This window comes from Coenobita brevimanus, chromosome 93 (assembly GCF_032717465.1).
Source record: "Coenobita brevimanus isolate Jiangsu-jjx chromosome 93, ASM3271746v2, whole genome shotgun sequence".
NCBI classification, from domain to species: Eukaryota; Metazoa; Arthropoda; class Malacostraca; order Decapoda; family Coenobitidae; genus Coenobita; species Coenobita brevimanus.
This window is the reverse complement of record NC_137046.1, coordinates 36,237,104-36,259,674: the sequence shown is the minus strand read 5'-3', so window position 1 is coordinate 36,259,674 and position 22,571 is coordinate 36,237,104. Positions and strand designations below refer to the sequence as shown.

The window sequence follows — 22,571 nt, the reverse complement described above, 5'->3', positions numbered from 1 at the left end:
TGAATGGGGTGTGCCTGCAGAAGCGGATGAGAATGGCAGTGCTCTAGTGGACTTTCGTGCAGGGAGGGGGTTGGTTATAGCCAATACCTTCTTTAGACACAAAATGATCCACAGGTAGATGTGGCGAGTGATAAGAAGGGAGGGTGGTGAACTCAATGAATGGAAGGCAATGATTGATTATGTGTGTGTAGATAACAGAATGAGGTGTGTAATGGATGCAAGAGCATACAGAGGTAGGGGGAGTGGACTTTCTGACCACCACTTTGTGGTGGTGAAAGTCAAGGTTCAGTTGAAATGGAGAGTACAGGAGGAAGTGGTCCATACAAGGAGGGTAGAAAGGTTGCAAGAGGATGGAAAAAGGGCAGAATATGAGAGAGAAGTGGAGAAGCGATTGGGTAAATATGATTTGGAGCAGATGGCGGATGTGGAAAGTGTGTGCAAGATATTCACAGAAGAAATTTGTGCAGCATGTAAGGTGGTGTGTGGGGGTGAAGAGCAGATGAATGGGAGTGCAAGAAACAGCAGGGAATGAATAGGTGAGACACGCTATGGCGTAGAAGAAGAAAGCATATAGTGAGTGGATGAGCAACAGGGGCACTGAGGAAGTTGAGAGACAGAAGAGTGAGTTATATGTAGAGAGGAAGAGAGAGGTGAAAAGATTAGTATGAAAGAGTAAGAAGAGGATGGATGAGGAATTTGGAAGGAATTTGGGTGTAGAGTAGAGGGAATGTAAGAAAATGTTCTGGAAAGAGGTAAAGAGAGTTAGACAGGGTGATAAAGAAGGAAGTCAGGGAGTGAATGATAAAAATGGTACCGGTATATTGCTAATGGAGAAGGGAGAAAAAATGAGCAGATGGAGAGAACACTTTAAGCAACTGTTGAACATAGAGAATGAAAGTACTGTAATGTGAGTATAAGTGGCTGGGGAATTGCTGGGACAAGGAGGGATGTGAGAAGAAAGGATGAAATCAGTAGGATGGAAGTTGTGGAAACAATGAAGAAAGTCAAAATGGGGAAAGCCCCAGAAATTGATGGGGTGTGTGGCGAAATGCTGAAGCATGGGGGGGAGATAGTAGTAGAATGGATAAGGAAGATGTGCAGATTGGCCTGGGATGAAAGTGGAGTCCCGGAGGATTGGAAGTCAAGTATAATTAGTCCCCTGTACAAAGGAAAAGGGGAAAAAAAAAAACTGTGTGGTAATCATAGGGGCATTTGTCTTCTTAGTGTAATAGGAAAAGTATATGGTAGGATACTTATTGATAGAGTTAGGGAAATAACAGAGGAATTATTTGGAGAAGAACAGGGAGGTTTTAGGAAGGGAAGAGGTTGTGTAGATCAGATATTCATTCTCAGATCTTTAGTGGAAAAGCTTCTAGAGACGGAAAAGAAGTTGTATGTGGCCTTTATGGATTTGGAGAAAGCATATGACAGGGTGGATAAACAAGGATTGTGGAAAGTATTAAGATATATGGAATAGATGGGAAGTTGCTGAATGCCGTGAAGAGTATGTATGAGGGTGCTAAGGCTGCAGTGTGTGTGGATAGTGAAATGAGTGAATTTTTCTCTTTGAAGCTTGGACTGAAACAGGGATGTGTCAGGTCTCATGGTTGTTGAGTCTGAATATGGATGGGGTTAAAAATGAGATACAAGGCAGGGCAGTGGATGTTGGATGGACCCTAATAAGTCAGGGCTGTGTTTGGAAACTCCCTGTACTGATTTTTGCAGATGATACTGTATTGTTATGTGAAGACGAAGGGGAACTGCAAGGCTTGGTGAATGAGTTGGAAGTGTGTGTAAGAAATGGAATCTAAAGGTGAATGTAGGGAAGAGTAAAGTTATGGTCTTTGAGAGAAGTGAAGTCACTGAATGTACAGTGAGGTTGGATGAGGAGGAAATGGAAAATGTGTGTGTGTTAAAGTACTTGGGTAGTGTGATGGGTAAGGATGGAAGTTTAGAGGGCGAAGTGCTTTAAAGGGTACAACAGGGAAGAAAGGTTGCTGGTTCTTCGAAAGCAATGCTAAGGAACAGGGAAGTAAGCCTGGATGTAAAAAAGTCACTGCATGACAGTATTGTGATACCAACTCTGACGTATGGAAGTGAAGCTTGGACCTTGTTGAAGGACATAAGTCAAGAGTGATAGCAGTGGAAATGAGTTACTTGAGAGGAGCATGTGGAGTTAAATGGAGAGACAGACTGACAAATGAGGAACCGAAGAAGCACTGTGATGTGGATATGGATGTGATGGAAAGCATTAGGAGAAATACACTGAGGTGGTTTGGCCATGTGGAGGGAGAGAGAGAGAGAGAGAGAGAGAGTAACTAAAAGAGTGTATGCGAATGAGGTGGAGGGGGGGAGAGGGAGGGGGAGGCCGAGGATGAGTTGGAGGGATGGAGTGGAGAGGTATATGAGGGAGAGGGGGGATGTGAGCTGGGAACAAGGCAGTGACGTGGCACTGGACAAGGCAACTTGGAGGTGATTTGTTTGTGGCCACCCCTTACAGGATTGAGGGATCAGGCAATAGATAGATAGATAGATACCAGTAGTGGAGAAGGGAGAAAAAGTGATCAGATGGAGAGAACACTTTAAGGAACTGTTAAACATCTATCTATCTATCTATCTATATACCTAGGCTGCTTCCCCCAAGGAAAGGGAGGTAGCCGAGACAGGACGACTCACTCTCCATAGAGAATTAAACATAGAGAATTAAAGTTATGTGAGTATATGTGGATGGGGAATGGCTGAGAGAAGGAGGGAGGTGAGAAGGGAGGAAGAGACCAGTAGGATGGAAGTAATGGAAACAATGAAGAAAGTCAAAACAGGGAAAGTCCCAGGAATTGATAGAGTGTAGTGAAATGCTGAAGCATGGGGGAGATAGTAGTACAATGGATGTGGAAGATGTGCAGATTGGCCTGGGAGAAAGGTAGAGTCCCAGAGGTATAATTATCCCCCAGTACAAAGAAAAAGGGGAAAAAGAAGTGTGTGGTAGCTGTAGGGGCATTGTCTCCTCAGTGTAGTAGAAAAAATAAATGGTAGGATACTTACTGACAGAGCTAGGGAATGAACAGAAGAAAAAGTTGGAGAAGAAGAGGGACGTTTTAGGCAGGGAAGTTGTGTAGATCATATATTCATACTTAGGTCTTTAGTGGGAAATTTCTAGAGAACGGAAAGAAGTTGTATGTGACCTTCATGGATTTGAAGAAAGCATGTGACAGAGTGGATAGACAAGGAATGTAGAAAATATTAGGAATATATGAGGAAATGGTAAGCTGATGAGTGCCGTGAAAAGTATGTATGAGGGTGCTATGGCTGCAGTGTGTATGGATGGTGAACTGAGTGAGTTTTTCTATCTGAATGTTGGACTGAAACAGGGATGTGTCATGTCTCCATGGTTGTTAAATCTGTATATGGATGGGGTTCTAAAAGAGATAAAAGGTAAGGCAGTGGATGTTGGAGCAGCCCTAATGAGAGACGACAGTGTTTGAAAACTTCCTGCTCCGTTGTTTGCAGATGATGCTGTATTGTCAAGTGAAGGCGAAGGGGAACTGCAAGGCATGGTAAATGAGTCTGGGAGAGTGTGTAAGAAACTGAATCTGAAAGTGAATGTAGGGAAGAGTAAAGTTAGGGTCTTTCAGAGAAATGATGTCACCGAATGCACAGTGAGGTTGGATGGTGAGAGAATGGAGAATCTGAGTGCATTTCAGAACTTAGGTAGTGTGATAAGTAATGCTGGAAGTAAATGAAGTCATCGAATGCACAGTGAGGTTGGATGGTGAGAGAATGGAGAATTTGAGTGCATTTCAGTACTTGGGTAGTATGATAAGTAATGCTGGAAGTTTGGAGGATGAAATACTTGAAAAAGTACAAAAGGGAAGAAAGGTTGCTGGTTCTTTGAAAGCAGTGATAAACAGGGAAGTCAGCATGAAAATAAAAATGTCACTGCATGATAGTACAGTATTGGGATACCAACTTTAACATATGGAAGTGAAACTTTGATCTCATTGGAAGGACATGAAAGTGAGAGCAGTGGAAAGGAGTTATCTGAGAGGAAGATGTGGAGTTACAAGGGGAGACAAGCTGACAAATGAGGAGGTGAAGGAGCACTGTGGTATGGACATGCATGTGACTGAAAGCATTAGGAGAAATACACTGAGCTGGTTTGGCCATGTGGAGAGGATGGACAGCGAGAGAGTAACAAGGAGGGTGTATGTAAGTGAGGTGTAGGGGGGGGGGAGAGGGAGGGGGAGGCTGAGGATGAGATGAAGGGATCGAGTGAAGAGGCATATGAGAGAGGAGAGTGTGAGCTGGGGGAAGGTCAGCGAAATGGCAGGGGACAGGGCAACATGGAGACAATATGTTTGAGGCCACCCCTTATGGGATAAAGGTGTCTGGCAATAGATAGATAGAAAGATAAAAAATGGAGGAGGTATTTGATAGAGTCCCCAGGGTGATCGTAAAATGGACCAAGAGAAAGTTAGGTGTTCATAAGCAGATTGTTAGGTTAGAGATGAAATGCATGAAGGGACAACTGCAGCTGTTAAAATGAATGAAGAAATAGAGGAATTCATGTTCAATGTAGAGGATGCATCGGGGTTCAATGTCAAGGCCACTGCTCTTCATTCTGGCACCTGAGGCACTGTCTAGAGTGCTAAGAAATCGGTTACCTTGGGAGCATTTCTATGCTGATGATTTAGTTTTGACTGCTGAAAGGTATACAACTTGTAACTAATAAGTTAACAAGTAATGCAGTGGTGTTAGAAAGTAGACTGCAAGATCTTAGAAATTTTCAATGTGCAGTATGTAAACGTATTTGGGGTACTGATGATACTATGGAAAGTGTCATCTGAAGTGACAGCTGCTTTAACCGCATAAAGGACGTCTGCTGTGGCAAGTGCAACAGTAGGAATATAGGCTAGTTCCAGTGGTAGAAGTGGATGGGAGAAGTTTAGGGAAATGCTGCTTCTAACTATCAAAGGGCTCTTTTTGTGCTAAGAGTACTCTCAACAAATTATGTGAGGTGTGTTATGCTCTATGGTAGTGAGACCTGGTGAGTCAAAGAGGGTCTAAGAATATTTTAACACAGATGATAATGTTGAGATGGATGAGAAGGGCATCACTAATTGACAACACTGAGAATTGTGTAGTGCAGAAGATCTGATAAAAGGGGTACATTATTAGAGATGTGATTCTAACTGAAATACTGCACAGTGCATGTTTTTCCTAAAAATTACACTTACCAATGTCAAGGCCAGGAGTAGTCATCTTGAGATACGTGTTGGGGACGGTGTGGACAAGGGATGAGTCAACACAGGGAAGGTTCGCCAAGGGTACCACTGCTTCTCCAATGAAAGTATTGGAGCGCCCTAAGTTGTAGTCTTTCAGTGTAAGAAGTAGGAACCCTCCCCTCACACCATCATCATTCTGGCCCATCTCACTAATAGAAGAGAACAATATTCTCCATGTATTGTGCCATTCATTACAGTTGTGTAAGATAACAGGTATTCATGGCTGCAATAAACAGCAATATGCTGCCTCGTTATAAACAGTATTGTTAATCTTATTTTCCACGATATGGAAGAACTATTATTTGTATAAAAGCACATTATTCCATATATCAAACATATAACTAAGGCACCAAACAGGAATGGTAGTTCTGGTACACAGGGTGTCCCACTAGATTTTTTTAGAAGCTTCAAATTACTGTAGAACTAATTTCCAGTAAAACAATGCGATATCAAAATAGGTCCACATCTCAGCCATTATGGAGCTACAGTTACTGATGACCTTATGGGCAAAAATGGTTCCCTCATAATTAAAACATAAGTTCATCAACAACTGTAGCTCCATAATAGTTGAGAACTGAACCCATGATGACAGCATTTTTTAAAAATAAAAATTAGCCCTACATCCTGAAGTCTCAAAATTATCATGGGACACCTTACACAGGTGTATATTCACTCAGTTACTGTACTAATTCTACAACATAATTTGCTTATCTCTACTTCTTGACCTTAGTTCATAGTCCTGCCTGAACAGTAATTAGCTCTTAAACCAATGAATCATATTTATAGAGAACTCACAATTTGTGTGACAAGCTATAACATCAAGGTTTCATGATGCTGACATCTTTAATGATAATACCTCAACATATTAAGTCTCATTATTCCTCTCTCTCAGTATATATACTGTATATATTAGTACAGTACTAACTGTCAGTGGATTATGTTACACAAATACTGGGTAAGCATCACATAAAATGCAGAAATGTTGCCCTGATAATATGTAGATAACCATTAAAGCACTTTAAAGAAATGTATGAACATTGTGAAGCATTTAGCCTACCTGACAACATTTTCTGTCTTCATTCTCACATCTCAGGAAAAAAAAAAAAAAAAAAAACTCTACTCACTATTCAAAAGTCTCTTCATATACAGCTGGATCTTGCTTGCGTTGTGTCTTAGTTTTGTGGATTGGTGCTGCTGGGAACCACTCAGCTGGAACTGGCTGTACCTTGACATAAGAATCAACAGGGCCATGGTGAGTGTGGTGATGGTACCTGCTGGAAGAGCCAATGCTTCCAGTGTCCCCTTCCACTACCATGTCTCTTGCCATTATCACTTCCACTATTAATCTGCCAGGTCGGGTGAACAACATCTGGGAAGGATAAAGCCAAGTTGGAGTATACTACACAGCATATTTAAGAAAGACTGTTTGTAGCTGTATTACTGCTGCAACCAGCTTTTTAAGTCATTTGAGGAATAATACCACTAACCTCTGTGCTACAGTATTTTCCAGGGAGAGTTTTTGAGCAAGTGGGTTGCAGAAAAAAAAAAGAAAATGATGCAGTTTTGGCAATAATTAAACATTCATTTCAAATGTGACCCAATCTTGAGAGTCTCTCTCACCTTTACAACAAGCTGAGCTTTTTTGGGCAGGATGTCCTCCACTTGTTCTTCATAGCGCTCCTGGTAATAACTGGCAATCAGGGACTCTGAAGTCTTCCTCAGACTTTCCAGTAACTCAACCAAATTTTTGTACTCTGAAAAGAACATACAGTACAGTATTTCTAATATCACGAATCAGATAATGTGCTACCACAGATTTGAACATCAGTTCAGTGATTTTACTGGCCAAACAAATGTATCTTATTTGCAGGTACAGCTACGGTATGGCAAAATGTACACTATTAGCAAGTACGGTACTGTACCTATTAGCAGTTTATATAATTAACTGCAAAATATTATTTGATCACAATTCAAAAAATGAAAAATTCAACAATAAATTCAGTTTCACAATGAATGACAAACTAAAACATTTTTTTGGTACGTAGCGAGCTAAATGAAAAGTATACCTGAAGTTTGTGCAGCATTTCGATCAAGGCCCATCCCTTCTCCTGGAGTAAAGAACTTCAAAGTCTCTTCCAGGATATTGTACACTCCACCAAAATAGTTGGCCTTCCGCCTCTGTAAAATAAAACCACTTTGTGTTGATACACACACACACACACACACACACACACACACACACAATTAATACCGTATACAGTAATTCCACAATTATCTGACGTAATAGAGCCATCAGTACATCCAGATGTGGATGAAATTCGGATGTGGAGCAATATCCTACCTACCAATACCCTGCCTATACCCAACCTATGTGTACAGTATCCCTCCTAACTGTAGCAGTGTTCTTCCGTCTTTCAGCTGTTTAGACATCAAAACACACATGGGAATATCCAATATAATGCTAGACACTAAGAAAAAATGCATAAACAGGAAAGTCACAAAAATCCACAGGACTTACCACCCTGTGAACTGCAGACAGGTGTCATAACCTGCTGGTGTACAGTAATCTCATGTGGTCTAGTGGCTAACAACATCACTTAACAAATGTCAAACACCTCCTGAGTCAGCTTGGCCCGTAATTTCTTGATATCAAACAAAGCTGAACAGGCCGGATCATATTACCTCAGAATGTGTGAAGTGGTCCAGCCCATGTCAACCTTGCTCAGTATCTCATGCTTCTCCAGTGTCAAAACTTTCCTCTATCATTTCTCGGGTGGTGGGGGGTCATCATCACTCAGATGAGAATACTGCAGAGGAAAGTCAAGGCCTGAAGAATGTAGCGAACCACCACAAATGCATCTATGGAATCTGCCATGGTTACAAATCAACCAAGCACATCCACACTCGAGAGAGACAAAGGCAGAAACTTAGGTGTGGTACTGCCAAGTGAACATGGTGCTGTTATGTCTGTACCCATGCTTAACTATGAGCATACAAGTAAAATGCGCCAAATTGACCTATGAGTGCAAAGGTAATTTTCGCTTGGCCAGGCAGATGTTGCCATGCGGCGGCAACACTGGATCTCCATCTAACATAGCCTCAGGGAGCGTCTGAGTAATCTGGTCGGCCTGGCGACTTTAATTATTTGGTAGGGAGGCAGACGGCCGCGCGTGCCCGGGCGTGTCCAAGTGATACAGGCAACCGGGGAACTTTGGCCGTTCGGTGAAGAGGCAGATAGCCATTTTTTGCTCAGCTGGTGGGTTATGGTCTGTGTTACTTGTGCGCAGCCGGTAGTGTCCGAGTGATCAGGGCGGCCAGGGGACTCTGACTGTTCGGTGAAGAGATGGACATCCATTTTTGCTCAGCTGGTGGGTTAGGGTCTGTATTACTTGCGCATGGCCAGTAGCGTCGGAGTGATCTAAGCAACTGGAAGACTTTGACCATTTGGTGAGGACGCAAATAGCCAATTTTGCTCAGCTGGGGGGTTACGGTCTATTACCCGCGCATGGCCAGAGAGGCTGGCTGGCCACCCAACCGATCTTTTGAATTTGTAGGCTGCCCAACTGGCGACTTCAGAAATGTTATGTTTGGATATGGACAAAGAAATCAGGATATAAAAATAATACAGCGAAGGCCTAACATTTGGATACAGGGCATGTCTGGATATGAAGCATCCAGATAATCAAGTGATTACTTATACAGTTATCCCTCATTTATCCGGATGTGCAGTATCCGGACCTGTTCATTATCCAGATACTGGACCTTGGCTCTATTAAACCATTATCCAGATTTACTTATTATCATCCACATGTAAAAGTCCCTGAGAACTTCGGCCGACCAGGTGAAATGTTCAAACATTTGATATTGTGGCCACTGGGATCTAGTCGTGTGCAGGAAATAGGCCATAACCCATAACCTGAGTTAAATGTCTGTCCGCCCCTGTACTGAATGGTCAAAGTCTTGCGCTGATTCAATCACTTCTGACAAACCTCCAGCACCCGAGTAATATTGACCGTACCCCACAAGCAGGGTCAAAACATCTGTACGCATCCCCACCGAATGTCCAAAGCCACATGGCCATCGCGATTAGCCTATCCCAACTGCCACCATGCATTTAACAGAGACCGCAGTGGCTCAATCGATAGAGAGGGGGCCTGCAGTCCTATCAGACCCAGGTTCAAATCCCCGCTGGGGAAGGGAGCAGTTTAAGGATTTGAATTTCATAAAAACAGACTTTGCTGATCTATCAGAAGACCCGTCAACATGTCGTAAAATTACCCTTGCTAATACCAATACACTAGTCCTGTATAAGATGGCCCTAGCATGTATTCAGTATGGAGGTGGGTGTTAGCGCTGAAGTGGTGACATGTAAAGGTGTATGGTATGAAGGAGGACTACTGGGCTTTGGGAGCAGGCTGTGAAGCCTATGCCCAGAGTCACACACACACACACACACACACACACACACAAAGCCAGGTGAAAGCGCCTGTCCGCCTCTACACCGAACATCCAAAGTCAGCCAGTTACTGGGAGCTGTGTTTCCCAATGGCCAATGTGCATGTAAGACAGACCACAAGCCAAAAGTCAGGTCAAAGCTCCCGTCTGCCTCGTGACAAAAGGGCAAAAATCCTGCCCACATGCTCACTTCTCCCCCGCTCCTGTCCCTCCTCTATACCCTCCCATGCTCCCTGCCTTCTGCCTTACTAGGCAGGCCTCCCAGCTCCCCCCTTACTCCCTCAGTCCTTCCCCTCCTATGCACTGAAAGCACTGACCTGAGACTTTTTAATTTTTTTTGCCATTTATTCAGATACTATTTGTTGTATAATAATTCTGCAAAATGCATGCAAAAGCACATGAAATTCTGCATCTAGACATATGCTTAACTCTCGCAAGGTGGGGTCAAAATTTTGCACTAGGATGGTGGGAAGTCATAAGAAGGTATGTTTTGCTCAAACGCCATTTATTCTCATTGCAGTTTTGTTATTTTACTTATCAGTTTTCTGTGTTTTTATAATTTACAGTATAAACACCAGAAAAGATGACGGTATACCATTTATACCAGTATTACCAATTTCCGGTGGCATATTTGGCTGCGGAGTTGTTCTTTCTTTTCTCTCTCTCTCTCTCTCTTTTTTTTTTTTTTTTTTGTGCCCTGGGAGCAGCTATCACTTGTGTCACAATTATAATTGGTTTTCCAACTGTCTTTAGGTTTTTCGTGGATTTTTGTTGTTTATTCATTGTTTTCTTCGTGTTTAGCATTAATATGGATATTCCTATAAATGTTTTGATGTCTCAATATGGCAGAATGACCGGAAAACTGCCAAAATTTGGAGGGGTCCTGTACATATATGTAGTTTTTTTTTTTTGCATGGTTTTCTTGGCGTTTAGCATTGCTTTGGATATTCCTGTGTGCTTTGATGTCTAAATACAGTATAGCTGATTGACCTGAAAACAGTGCCAAAATTAGGATGGATACTGTACGTACAGTAGTGTACAGGAAGGGTATTTTTTGGTTTTCGGTGCGTGTGTTTTTTTTGCATGTTTTTCTTGGTGTTTAAAATTATTTTGGCTATTCCTATGTGTGTTTCGATGTCTAAATATGGCAGACTGACCTGAAAACACTGCAAATATTAGGAGGGGTACTGTACATACAGTAGTGTATGGGTATTTTTTTTTTTTTTCATGGTTTTCTCGGTGGTAAAAGTTAATTTTGATATTCCTATGTGTGTTTTGATGTCTAAATACAGTATGCCTGAATGACTGGAAAACATCGCCAAACTAAGCAGAGGTGCTGTACAAATAGGTTACGTATAGGTTGGAGGTGGGTATAGGCAGGATCTGGATATAGTAGGGGGGATATTGTTCATTATCTGGACATTGCCACTACACAGACTACAGTATTTATATACTGTATATATATATATATATATATATATACTGTATATTATAGAGACTCTGTGGTACAGTGGTAAAGTGTGCATTTTCGTACACTAAAGAAAGAGGGTTCGCGTCCCGCCAGGGTAAAAAACTTTGGGAGCCTTCTTCTGGCCACTTACTGCATTGGCAGACACAAGGGTGCTGTGGTTGAACCAGTGTTGAACCTAGTCTACCACACAGAATCCAAGGGCTCTGATTGGCTTTGTCAAGGAGAGCCTGGGGGTAATCTGGGAGTCTAATAAGAAAGCCTAGCTGAGGTCCGACATCTGCTCTTCCTACTTCCACTCGTACCTCTCTCGTGTCCTAAAGAAAGGTTACATATGTCTCCAAGGAAAACCTAGCCAATCAATTCCTCTTGGTGGAAGACAATGCACCTAGCCACCTTCCTGCAATGAAAGAATGGGCCAGCAACATTGAAGTGGTGCTCCTGTCCCCCAACACCACGTCATTGTTACAACTTATCGACCAGGGGGTGATCACCACCTTCAAGGCCTACCACCTCCGGCGAACTATGCAGCAGCTGGTGAGGGAGTGTGACAGCAACAACCGGACAACAGTGCAGTCATTCTGGGGGGGGTTACAATATCAGGCACGCCATCGAGAACATCACGGGTGTCTGGAGGGAGGTTAGCCAGGCCACCATGAATGGAGTGTGGTGCAGGCTGTGGCCAGAGTGTGTTCACTCGTTCACCAGCATCCCTGAGGGCGTGCGAGTGCCGCTAGTGGAACGGGTGCTGCAGGACATCGTACAGCTGTCACACGAGGCGGGATTTGGTGAGGTGGACGAGAGGAAGTGGAGGAGGTCCTGGATGGCCACAGGAGGAGTTGAGAAATGAGGAGCTCCTCATCATGGAGATCCAACGGAGGCACAGGAGGAGGAAGTCGTCTCAGAGGTGCGAGCCCTGAACATGAAGATTCTAAAGGAGAAGGTGGCCCATGTTGATGAGGCCATCTCCTTGATAAGGATGAACGACACTCCCCCAGGATGAAGCAGGGACACAGCTAATCGTCTGGAGAAGGGCATGAAGGTGTATCGAGTGATGTTGGATGAGAAGAAGAAAGCGGCCAGACAAATGATTATCACGTCGTTCTTTATGCAAGATCCCACCATGCCATCGCCCCACAGAGAATCTCTCCAGCCCTCCACCAGCAGAGAAACTGCCATGGCCTCCTCCTGCTGAGGATGTTATGCTCGGCCCCTGGTGCTGGACCTCACATCTAGCAGATACCCATCTCCCTCCGTGCCACCCAAGTTTCCACTGGTGCACTCCCCCACTCCATCGCTACCTCTCTCATCCCAGCCTCAGTCTCCAACTCTGACATCACTTCGGCCACTGTCTCTGTCTCCCTCGCCACCACGTAAGCCACCACATCTGTCTCCCTCGCTACCACATGAGCCATCGCATCGGTCTCCCTCGCCACCTCGTCAGTCATCGCATCGCATCCCATCACCACCTTGTGAGTCATCGCATCAGACTCCATCACCACCACCTGAGCCACTGCATCAGTCTCCCACAACCATCACCCCACCTTGCCAGCCTTCCCCCCCTCTGACTTTCCCCCAGAGATTGGGTTTGAGGGCTTTGAGGAGGATGAGTGAGTGCTAGGGAGCACCACATGTCCACTAGCCTTGGGGGGAATAGCAAGGATGATGACCAAGACCAGACATGGACTTAAAAGAAATAAGTGATCAGAGCCGTTTGATATTTTCTGGCTTATATTTTATAATTGTCAGATTTTTATTTGTTGGTATTGGTGAGTTATTAACAGGTTTTAGGCTTAGGTTAGCACCTTTTAAAGGTATTAAGCCATTTAGACTGGCTATAAACTTGTTTTTGGACTCATTTGGGTGGGCTTAGGACTTGGTTGAGGAGGAATCCCAAGGCTCAAAAATGTATCCCTATACTTTACATGTTAAATCTACCCCGCTGTACGATTCCCTGCCTAGTGTTGTCTTTTTCATAACCCATCCCATCCTAAAACCAGAGTATCTCTCTCTCTCTCTCTCTATACGTATATATATGTACACTCAATCCTCGTAAATCGCGTGTTCATAAATCACAGATTTGTAAATCACGGCTAAGTGGCCGTCAGACTGCCACCAACCTTAAATCACTGTTAAGTCATGAAAATCGCTGACCTAGGCTAGTACGAGAGCTACCTGCCTTTTTTGTGCAACTTCCCCCCGCCTCCTACCTGCCATGGCCCCTCCTGACCCTCCGATGAAACGCTCTAAGCAGTATGGCGTCAAGAAGCTGCCGCCATTGTCATACAGTCAACATTTGGAGCTCATTCGTTGTGTTGAGAAGGGAGAGAAGTTTTCAAAGCTGGCGAAAGAGTTTTGAAAGAACGAGTGCTGAGAGGTTCTAAGTTCTTCCCAACATCACCCCACTCCATTCACTTAAGCAATTTCGTCATAGAATTAGGGTAAGATCCCCTAACATTGCTTATTTCTATTTAATACATGCACTGAATATTCCTAAATTTGTATTTTTGTGTTTGATGGTGCCTAGATAGGCATAGGTAGGGTGCTGTGGGGGCGGGTTGGCCAAAGTCCAGACCCAAATTAATTTTTCACATAAGAGTTATTATTCATAAATCACGGATTTCGTAAATCACGGCAGTGGTCCAGACCCAAATTGCCACGATTTACAAGGATTGAGTGTATATATACTGTATATAATATATATACTGTATATATTACTCAGTACAGTACAATAACCCTCATTTTATCGAATCCCAATAAAACTGATTTTGGATTCACAGAACACATATAAGCCCAAAGAGCTTTTCTTGTTTCTTCTGTACTAAGGTCAATAAATGGGGGGCATCATGCGGTTCTTCCAAACCACTGGCAATGTGTGGGGTGACTCATGATACAGCTACCAAAACTGCAGTTTCTCCCAGGCAATTGGGCTTGGTTGGAGATCTACTGGCAGGAAAAAATGATGAGCTGGGTTATTTTGGGGCTGCTTCTGGTAGGTTTGGGTGGGACTTGCGTCCGTGGACACACTGTATGACAAGTGATGGACCACAATCTAGCCACGTCTTTCATTGTGTTCAGATTGTGACATTTGTGTCTCAAGTCTCTCAACTTTGCCACGTGTTTTCCATTGTGAAGAATACAAGATGAGTGGCAGTATACGCAGTGCACAGCCATCTATACAGGTACAGTATACATGTGTTTTCTACCCTTTTTACTCCAGCCCGGCCTGAACCTGCCCTATCCCTATCATGACTGCTAATTTGTAATAACAGATTATAGTAATACTGTACAAGTCATGAAGAAGTGCTATGACAGAGTTGTGAAAGAATTTGCAAAAGGGTGAAACTATAGGCCAAGTTAGTGTAAAATCAGTACAGTTTTCATTTATAGTACAGTACTGTAATAGAATATGATACTGCAGTCATTTATTTTCAGTCATGTTTGAACTGAATTTGGGGAGGTGACCATCGGACTTTTGGGTTTCTCAAACCATGTTGCATAATTTTTTAAGGCAGTGTTTGAAGCCTGCATGGGTCATCCTATTTTCATCTGATGGCTGCTCACCAAGCTGTAACTTTCTGTTCAAGTTTTGTAACCTCTAACTCAGACCACATCCCAGGTTTTCCTTCTGCAGCAGAGGTTCTCTCTGCCATGTTCACATCATTACAGAACTTCACAATGTTACCAGTACTCTTGCACAATCTAAATGGCCAAACCATCTCAGCTTAATTGTGCATATCAGTAACACTTGCAATACCTAAACATTCTTACTATCAGCAAAGGTAACAGCTTCTTAATTACTTGCAACTGTGTTAGCTTCTGCACCACCCTTCACACTAATCATATCCCCTAGGTAGCAGACTTCAAGAACATATTAGTGCCACATCTCCAACATCAATCTCTTCCAGCCCTGGCTGGACCACATGATCTCCAATGCATACAGCACACTCATACTATTCATATGGTACCTTGAAATCTACCTCTCACACTGCTGTATCTTGTACAGTATATACCCACCCATCACAAACACCAAACAAGGTCAAATAAACAATGTACTGTACAGTATGTAACAGGTATCAGTATAGTATGGTATATTATAAGAACACATTCTGATAAAGTACTACAATGTCCAAAGTGTAAGAAAATATCAAGTTGTTGTGTTGTACACTTAGAATGAACTTATTTACAGTTAGGCATATGTGTGCAACAAGAAAGATGACTAAAAATGTAAGGTGCATTAAACTACTATCTCAGCAATAACAACCACCAGGTATATGAACAAAATGCACACTCACCTCTGCATTCCTCATGATATTGGCATGGAAGATATCAAGAGTAACCTCCCAGGTGCGCCATAAGAAGCGCTGGAAGTTTGAAGTATTGAGATGAGATTTCAAAAGGTCCAGGGTAGGATCAAGAGTATGAGATAACAAAGGATCTGAACTCTGGGTCTCACATGTTTCAATCACAGCATTCTCCAGTGTGGGTGTCATCTGTGGAATAAGTACAGTGAAAATAAGCAGATTGCCACTGACTGTGACATGAAAAATCTAATGCTTATACTGTATTTAATTTGACTGATTTGTGGTAGGTGGGGGCGCTCACCATCCTCTCATTCGATGTAGTGCTGCTCTCGGGTGACTTTCCTCTCTTCCTTCCTTCTTTCCTTCTTACCCTTCTGCCTTCATTCTTTCCTCTTCTTTCTGTCTATAGGTGACTCTACACTCAGTGACAAGCCAAACTGTTTCCTGTACACCAGAAAACCATTTACTGCACTGGGTGGCAACCATATAACCAAATAATGGCACCTGGTGGTTAGTGGGCAATTAAGGCGCTCCAATTGGATTGAGCCTGTGCAGGTTTATAGCCAAGGGGTGGTTAGGGTTTAATGCTCATGTAATACCACTCAGGGATGAATGAGGCTGGTCACTCTCATCTTAAATGTCAGGACCAACTTGCCTAGCCTTGGGCTCCTACGCTCCTCATGGGGCAACACAGGATTGGTTGATGATAACATCACAAGACTGTGATCATGATGGCCTACAGCACTAACATTTCTCAGAACAATGAATAACTGTCAACATAAAATTTCATTGCTTAAATGGTATAGTTCATACAAAGTCATGCTTGACTTGTTCTTACCCTGCCAATGACAGTTTCTACAAACTGGATGACTTTAGTCTCCATGTTCTCTGCAGCACTGGAAATAAGGCGGTCCACAGTGTCTTTAAGCTGTGCAGCTGCTCCTAACCCTCTGCCTCCCTGTACATGGCGCACCTTATCCAGCAGGTCTTCATAGTCAAAGATGTCTGGAAGCCTTGTTAGTTCCTGCCGCACTCGGTCAATGTTGTTCAGTCCAACACATATCTGGTCAAATTTTGTATTTTAATTTCAGCTCATTAGTTTTCAGCACGATTAATTTTTTAGTGAAAATATAAACAATACAGGGCAGTTCAACAAATCAGAAACGTCAGAGATCAAGAGGTTTTTGGAAATGCGAATTTCTTTGAAAACTGGAATTCTCTATGATTACCATCACTCATATGTAGAGACATCCAGCTGTTTGGCATTCCCTTCAGTAATCACTACATCCATGCTCTAATTTACCCCACAGGCATGGTTCTCATGGTTCATGTGTGAAAATTAACAAAAAAGTGACAATCAAAGAACAGAAAATGATGAAATCAACCATATGGTTTAAGCAAGTTCAGCTTTCTCTATACTGGGCAATTGTAGACTACTGCAGGTCTTTGCCAATACAGTGGTGAGCCTGGAAACCAAATCAGCTTTTTTTCCAGTAAATATATTCTTAGAGAAAAATCTGTAAACTGGCTTTTTCAAAATTCTTTTGGAAAACTGGTACTGTATTTTTGGAAATCTGGAATTCCGCAGTATCTGTTTTTGTACCTGTAACTGTTACCTGTTCAAGATGAGAACAAAAGTTTGTGATTTCAAATATAATTAAACAGGAAAAAATCAGTGATTCAAGAAACATACTTGCTTTGTGATGAAGACCCTAGTGGAACTCTCTTGGTGGAACATTGACTGAACTTTTTCACGTAAAAGGTCAGAGTACTTGGTGCCACAAGAACACACATCCTCCAAGATTTTGGCTAGCAGTACTGCACTGTTTTCAGGGTCAGGCCATGCTAGTTTCACCCACCAGTTCTTTACCTGCCGTACCATGACAAAGTGTTAGGATTGCGTATATGTATATATATATATATATATATATATATATATATATATATATATATATATACTCTCTCTCTCTCTCTCTCTCTCTCACTCTATATATATATATATATATATATATATATATATATATATATATATATATATATATATACTCTATATATATATATATATATATATATATATATATATATATACACACAGTAGAACCTCTTTGGTCCGGACCCCTTTGATCCGGATTTCTGTTAATTCGGACAAAATTTAAAAATAATAATCTCCAAAAATATGTTGAAAGTAATTCTAAAGTCATTTTCAGTATCGGCGCGGAAAGCAATCGTCATTCATTTAGTCTCGGATCATGCCAGGTCGCAACATGGGCGCCAATTTAAACACACGCTAGCATTCGTTCCATCAACTAGTTCACCAACCATTTATATTTTTAAGCTGTATTTCAAAAGTTAATCCTCCTTACCATGCCCCTTAATGCAAGTGTAACTTCTGCAATGAATAAAGGTGTTAAAAGGAGGAGTTTGCTTACACAAAAATGGGTCAGAATATTCTGCAGTGTTTAATGATTACTGTGGGTTATTTTTTGTACTTAAATGTGCTTTACTTGTACATCAGACATTAGCTTCTTGCCCATATGGGTGTTATCAATATGCCAAAGATGACAATGTATTTTTTGCCTACATAAGTTTTATTTTTATTCCAAATATTACAGTTAATTAATTAATTATTTTTTTTGCCTACACAGGCCTTAGTCACTTACTACAATTTAAAATGTTGGCTAGTTTCTTGTCATGGCCTTACCTGTAAATTATGCATTACAAAACTATCGTACATGATTAGTTTGGTTATTTTAGTATCCTTTCATCTTTTGCAGTTACACAGGGTTGACATATGCCACGTATGTTAATAATTAACAAACATACCATATGTAGATAGTTTTTGGTATGAACTGGAGATACCCTGATGGTCCGGACAATCTGCTAATTTGGACAACCCTTCCCCCCCATATAGTCCAAATGAGAGAGGTTCTACTGTATGTACAAAATTTGCTACATACATACATACAGTACATATTCTGCATGAAATATGGATTAAAAACTGCCTTGACCAATAAAAGCATATAGTATTTTAAAAAATGAGCCTTAACAAACCTCAGTGTTATATTATTAGTACAATACAAGAGAATGAAGATTTAAATCATCATCATTATAACCTAACGTCTTGCATTTCCATGTACGAGTATGATGGGAGATCCAGGGTGATTCCTTGATCTTACCGTGAACACAAATCACACAAGAAAAGAAGTGCCAGTTGTGATCTCCCCTATCTTGGGCCATGAAATGTCTGTAGCTGTTTACATATACAGTAATTAAACCAATACAGAAAGGAGGGGTTTACAGCCCCCAACTATTGTCTATACAGGCAGTATGTAGCAAAGGCAGTATTCTTGCTTGCCTGTTCCCAGTGATAAAAAGGATTACTTAACTTAAAATATGTATATACAAGGAAAACACTAAAGTTTAAACAACACGATCAGTGTATATATGCATATGTACATATGTACATTATATATATATATATATATATATATATATATGCATGCATGCATGCTGTAAGAAAATGTTCTGGAAAGAGGTGAAAAGAGTAAGACAGGGTGGAAGTGAAGTTAGCAGGGGAGTGAAAGATAAAAATGGCAGATTACTAGTGGAGACGGGAGAAAATGGGAGCAGATGGAGAGAACACTTTAAGGAATTGTTGAACATAGAGGATGGAAGTAGTGCGAGTATAATTAGCTGGGGAATGGCTGGGAGAAGGAGGGAGGTGAGAAGACAGGAAGAAATCAGTAGGATAGAAGTTGTGGAAGCAATGAAGAAAGTTAAATCGGGGAAAGGCCCAGGAATTGATGGAGTGTGTGATGAAATGCTGAAGCATGGGGGAGAGATAGTAGTAGAATGGATGTGGAAGATGTGCAGATTGGCCTGGGAGGAAGGTAGAGTCCCGGAGGATTGGAAGTCAGGTATAATTATTCCCTTGTACAAAGGAAAAGGGGAAAAAGAAGTGTGTGGTAATCATAGGGGCATTTGTCTTCTTAGTATAATAGGAAAAGTGTATGGTAGGATACTTATTGACAGAGTTAGAGAAAGAACAGAGAAATTAGTTGGAGAAGAACAGGGAGGCTTTAGGAAGGGAAGAGGTTGTGTAGATCAGATATTCATTCTTAGATCTTTAGTGGAAAAGTTTCTAGAGAAGGGAAAGAAGTTGTATGCGGCTTTCATGGATTTGGAGAAAGCATTTGACAGGGTGGATACAAAGGATTGTGGAAAGTGTTAAGAATATATGGAGTAGATGGGAAGTTGTTGAATGCTGTGAAGAGTATGTACGATGGTGCGAAGGCTGCAGTGCGTGTGGATGGTGAACTAAGTGAATTTTTCTCTTTGAAAGTTGGGTTGAAACAGGAATGTGTCATGTCTCCATGGTTGTTCAATCTGTACATGGATGGGGTAATAAAAGAGGTACAAGGTAGGGTAGTGGATGTTGGTGTGGCCCTGGTGAGAGAGGATCTTGGAAACTCCCTGTACTGTTGTTTGCAGATGATACTGTGTTGTTGAGTGAAGACGAAGGGGAGCTGCAAGGCTTCGTGGATGAGTTTGGGAGAGTGTGTAAGAAACGGAATCTAAAGGTGAATGTAGGGAAGAGTAAAGTGATGGTCTTTGAGAGAGGTGAAGTCAGTGAATGTACAGCGAGGTTGGATGGTGAGGAATTGGAAAATGTGAGTACGTTTAAGTACTTGGGTAGTGTGATGAGTAAGGATGGAGGTTTGGAGGGTGAAGTGCTTGAAAGGGTACAGCAGGGAAGAAAGGTTGCTGGTTCTTGAAAGCAGTGGGTAAGAAACAGGAAGTGAGCATAGAAGTGAAAAAGTTACTACATGACAGTATTGTGATACCAACTCTAACGTACAGAAGTGAAGCTTGGACATTGCTGGAAGGACACAAGTCAAGAGTGAGAGCAGTGGAAATGAGTTATTTAAGAGGAGCCTGTGGAGTCACATGGAGAGACAGGCTGACGAATGAGGATATAAAGGAGCATTGTGGTGTGGATGTGGATGTGATAGGAAGCGTTATGAGGAACACACTGAGGTGGTTTGGCCATGTGGAGAGGATGGAGGGTGAGAGACTGACGAAGAGAGTGTATGTGAGTGAGGTGGAGGGGGGAAGAGGGAGGGGGAGGCCGAGGATGAGATGGAGGGATGGGGTGGAGAGGTATATGAGAGAGGGGGGTGTGAGTTGGGAGCAGGGCAGTGAAATGGCGGGGGACAGGGCGACTTGGAGGCGATTTGTTTGTGGCCACCCCAAACGGGATTGAGGCGTCTGGCAATAGATAGATAGATAGACTATGGAAGACCAAATGAAACTCACATCATGGAAGATACCAATGGTGTCTGTGGCAGAAGATGAGAAACTGCAGTGTGAATCAACTGGCTCGAATGTGTCCAGCTCTACTGCCTTGCCTATCATTGACATGGCCTTACATACGGCTAGTTCTAACCATCGCATCACACCTCGTGAGAACCACCGGTGGTACTCGCACACTCCTGATTCTGCACTCATCTCTACAGGAAGACACTCTCCTAGCCTGTAAATGATGAAAAACAGGTAAGTGTTTCAGTTCAGTCAGTTTGGTACATAGCCTACATGAATACAAAGATTTACATACATCAGTTAGATGCATCAGTAGAATGTCTAAGATCTACAGTATCTAAGTCATATTGTATGGCTGTGTTCTATATGTACACAATTCTACTAAGCCCATGCCTCTGTACTGTAAATACACAATTCTACTGAGCACATACAAATGCCCGTACAAGCCCGGGATTCTCAACAAAAGTCCGGCCATTATTCTCTCATATATAACTATAAGCAGTCTGCTGCACAACACAGTATAATTTTTGCAAGGTTTTGACACGATAAAGGCCATTTGTAACATACACAAGAAATTATTTTCATACATGAAATGCAACTTGGCCACCAACCTGCTTCACGTCACCAGTTCCTAACTCGTGGCAATATTCCATTTGCCTCTTGCCTTTCTCAAATTCCACTATAAATAGTTTATTGCATAACACAATAAAGTTTAAGGGAGGGTTGGACACAATAAAATTCATAGGTAATAAAAAAAATATTTTCTTACAAATGAAGAGAATGGGATCCATTCCTTCTCACTTAGCTCACCCTACTCGGTGTGACTAAATACCGAATCGGCACTTTTCACTGGAAAATATTTTAATTTTTTTCGCCACAGTGGCTCATACACACCTAATCTGAAATCTACTTTAAAAATTTTACTTAATGTAACTTAATTAAAAAATTAGGTTTCAGAGCTAAAATGCACAAATGTTAGCAGATATTTTTCCCCTTCAGATTGTCAGTGCTTACATCTCGGTCAGCTGATGAGTGGTTGGCCAATGTTAGCAGATATTTCCCCTTCAGACCATCAGCACACCTTGACAGATTTCTGTTTTGCATAAATATTTATTTTGAGTACAAAAAAAAAATATCTGCATTGTAAATCGATATTTATCTAAAACAAAAGTCCGTCAGGGTGAGTTGTTAGGCTAGAGGCAAAACACTTCTGCTAACTTTAAGAAATTTTCACTCTGAATCCTGATTTTCGATTAATAATTAAGCACAAATTTTTTACTAAATTTCAAATAATTAGGTGTGCAAACCCCTATGGTGATTAAGGAAGAAACAGTTAGAAATGATGATCAGGTAATGTGGCAAAAAAGGTCCAGGTATTAGTGAGTGAAACAATGCTTATAATGCCTATATTACTGCTTGAAAACCAATATACTCTTGTACTACATATAAACTCATACCAAGTAAATAAATAAATACAGTTTATGAGTGGTGTGAAATAGTTATCCTCCCATAGAACTCGTTTTCTTTGGTGCCAGCCTGATAGAAAACCCAGTAAGGTAAGGAGGTACTCCTACCTGTAATGAGTATTTCATACCTCAGGTGAGCGATTTCTCTGTGAATTTTCGATGTTTCTCACCAAAAGCGAAGGTTTGAGCCAAAAAAAAAAAAAATTCCTAAAATGGTCGGGATTGGGGGGGAGGCAGTGGTGGAAAAGAGAGGTTGGGATAGGGCGGAGTTAAACAT

General features: G+C 41.8%; 1 protein-coding gene across 1 annotated transcript in view; it reads right to left on the bottom strand.

Moving 5' to 3' along the window:
* Positions 1-22,571, bottom strand: part of LOC145412397 (uncharacterized) — a 234,361-nt gene that overhangs the window by 1,636 nt on the left and 210,154 nt on the right. Inside the window, exons 13-20 of the mRNA XM_080282284.1 lie at positions 20,826-21,042; positions 17,203-17,379; positions 16,348-16,572; positions 15,501-15,698; positions 7,349-7,460; positions 6,903-7,036; positions 6,407-6,651; positions 5,235-5,431 (exon numbers count right to left, since the gene is read on the bottom strand). Coding sequence (XP_080138410.1) covers positions 5,235-5,431; positions 6,407-6,651; positions 6,903-7,036; positions 7,349-7,460; positions 15,501-15,698; positions 16,348-16,572; positions 17,203-17,379; positions 20,826-21,042 — 1,505 coding nt within the window. The remainder of the gene's footprint in view (positions 1-5,234; positions 5,432-6,406; positions 6,652-6,902; positions 7,037-7,348; positions 7,461-15,500; positions 15,699-16,347; positions 16,573-17,202; positions 17,380-20,825; positions 21,043-22,571) is intronic.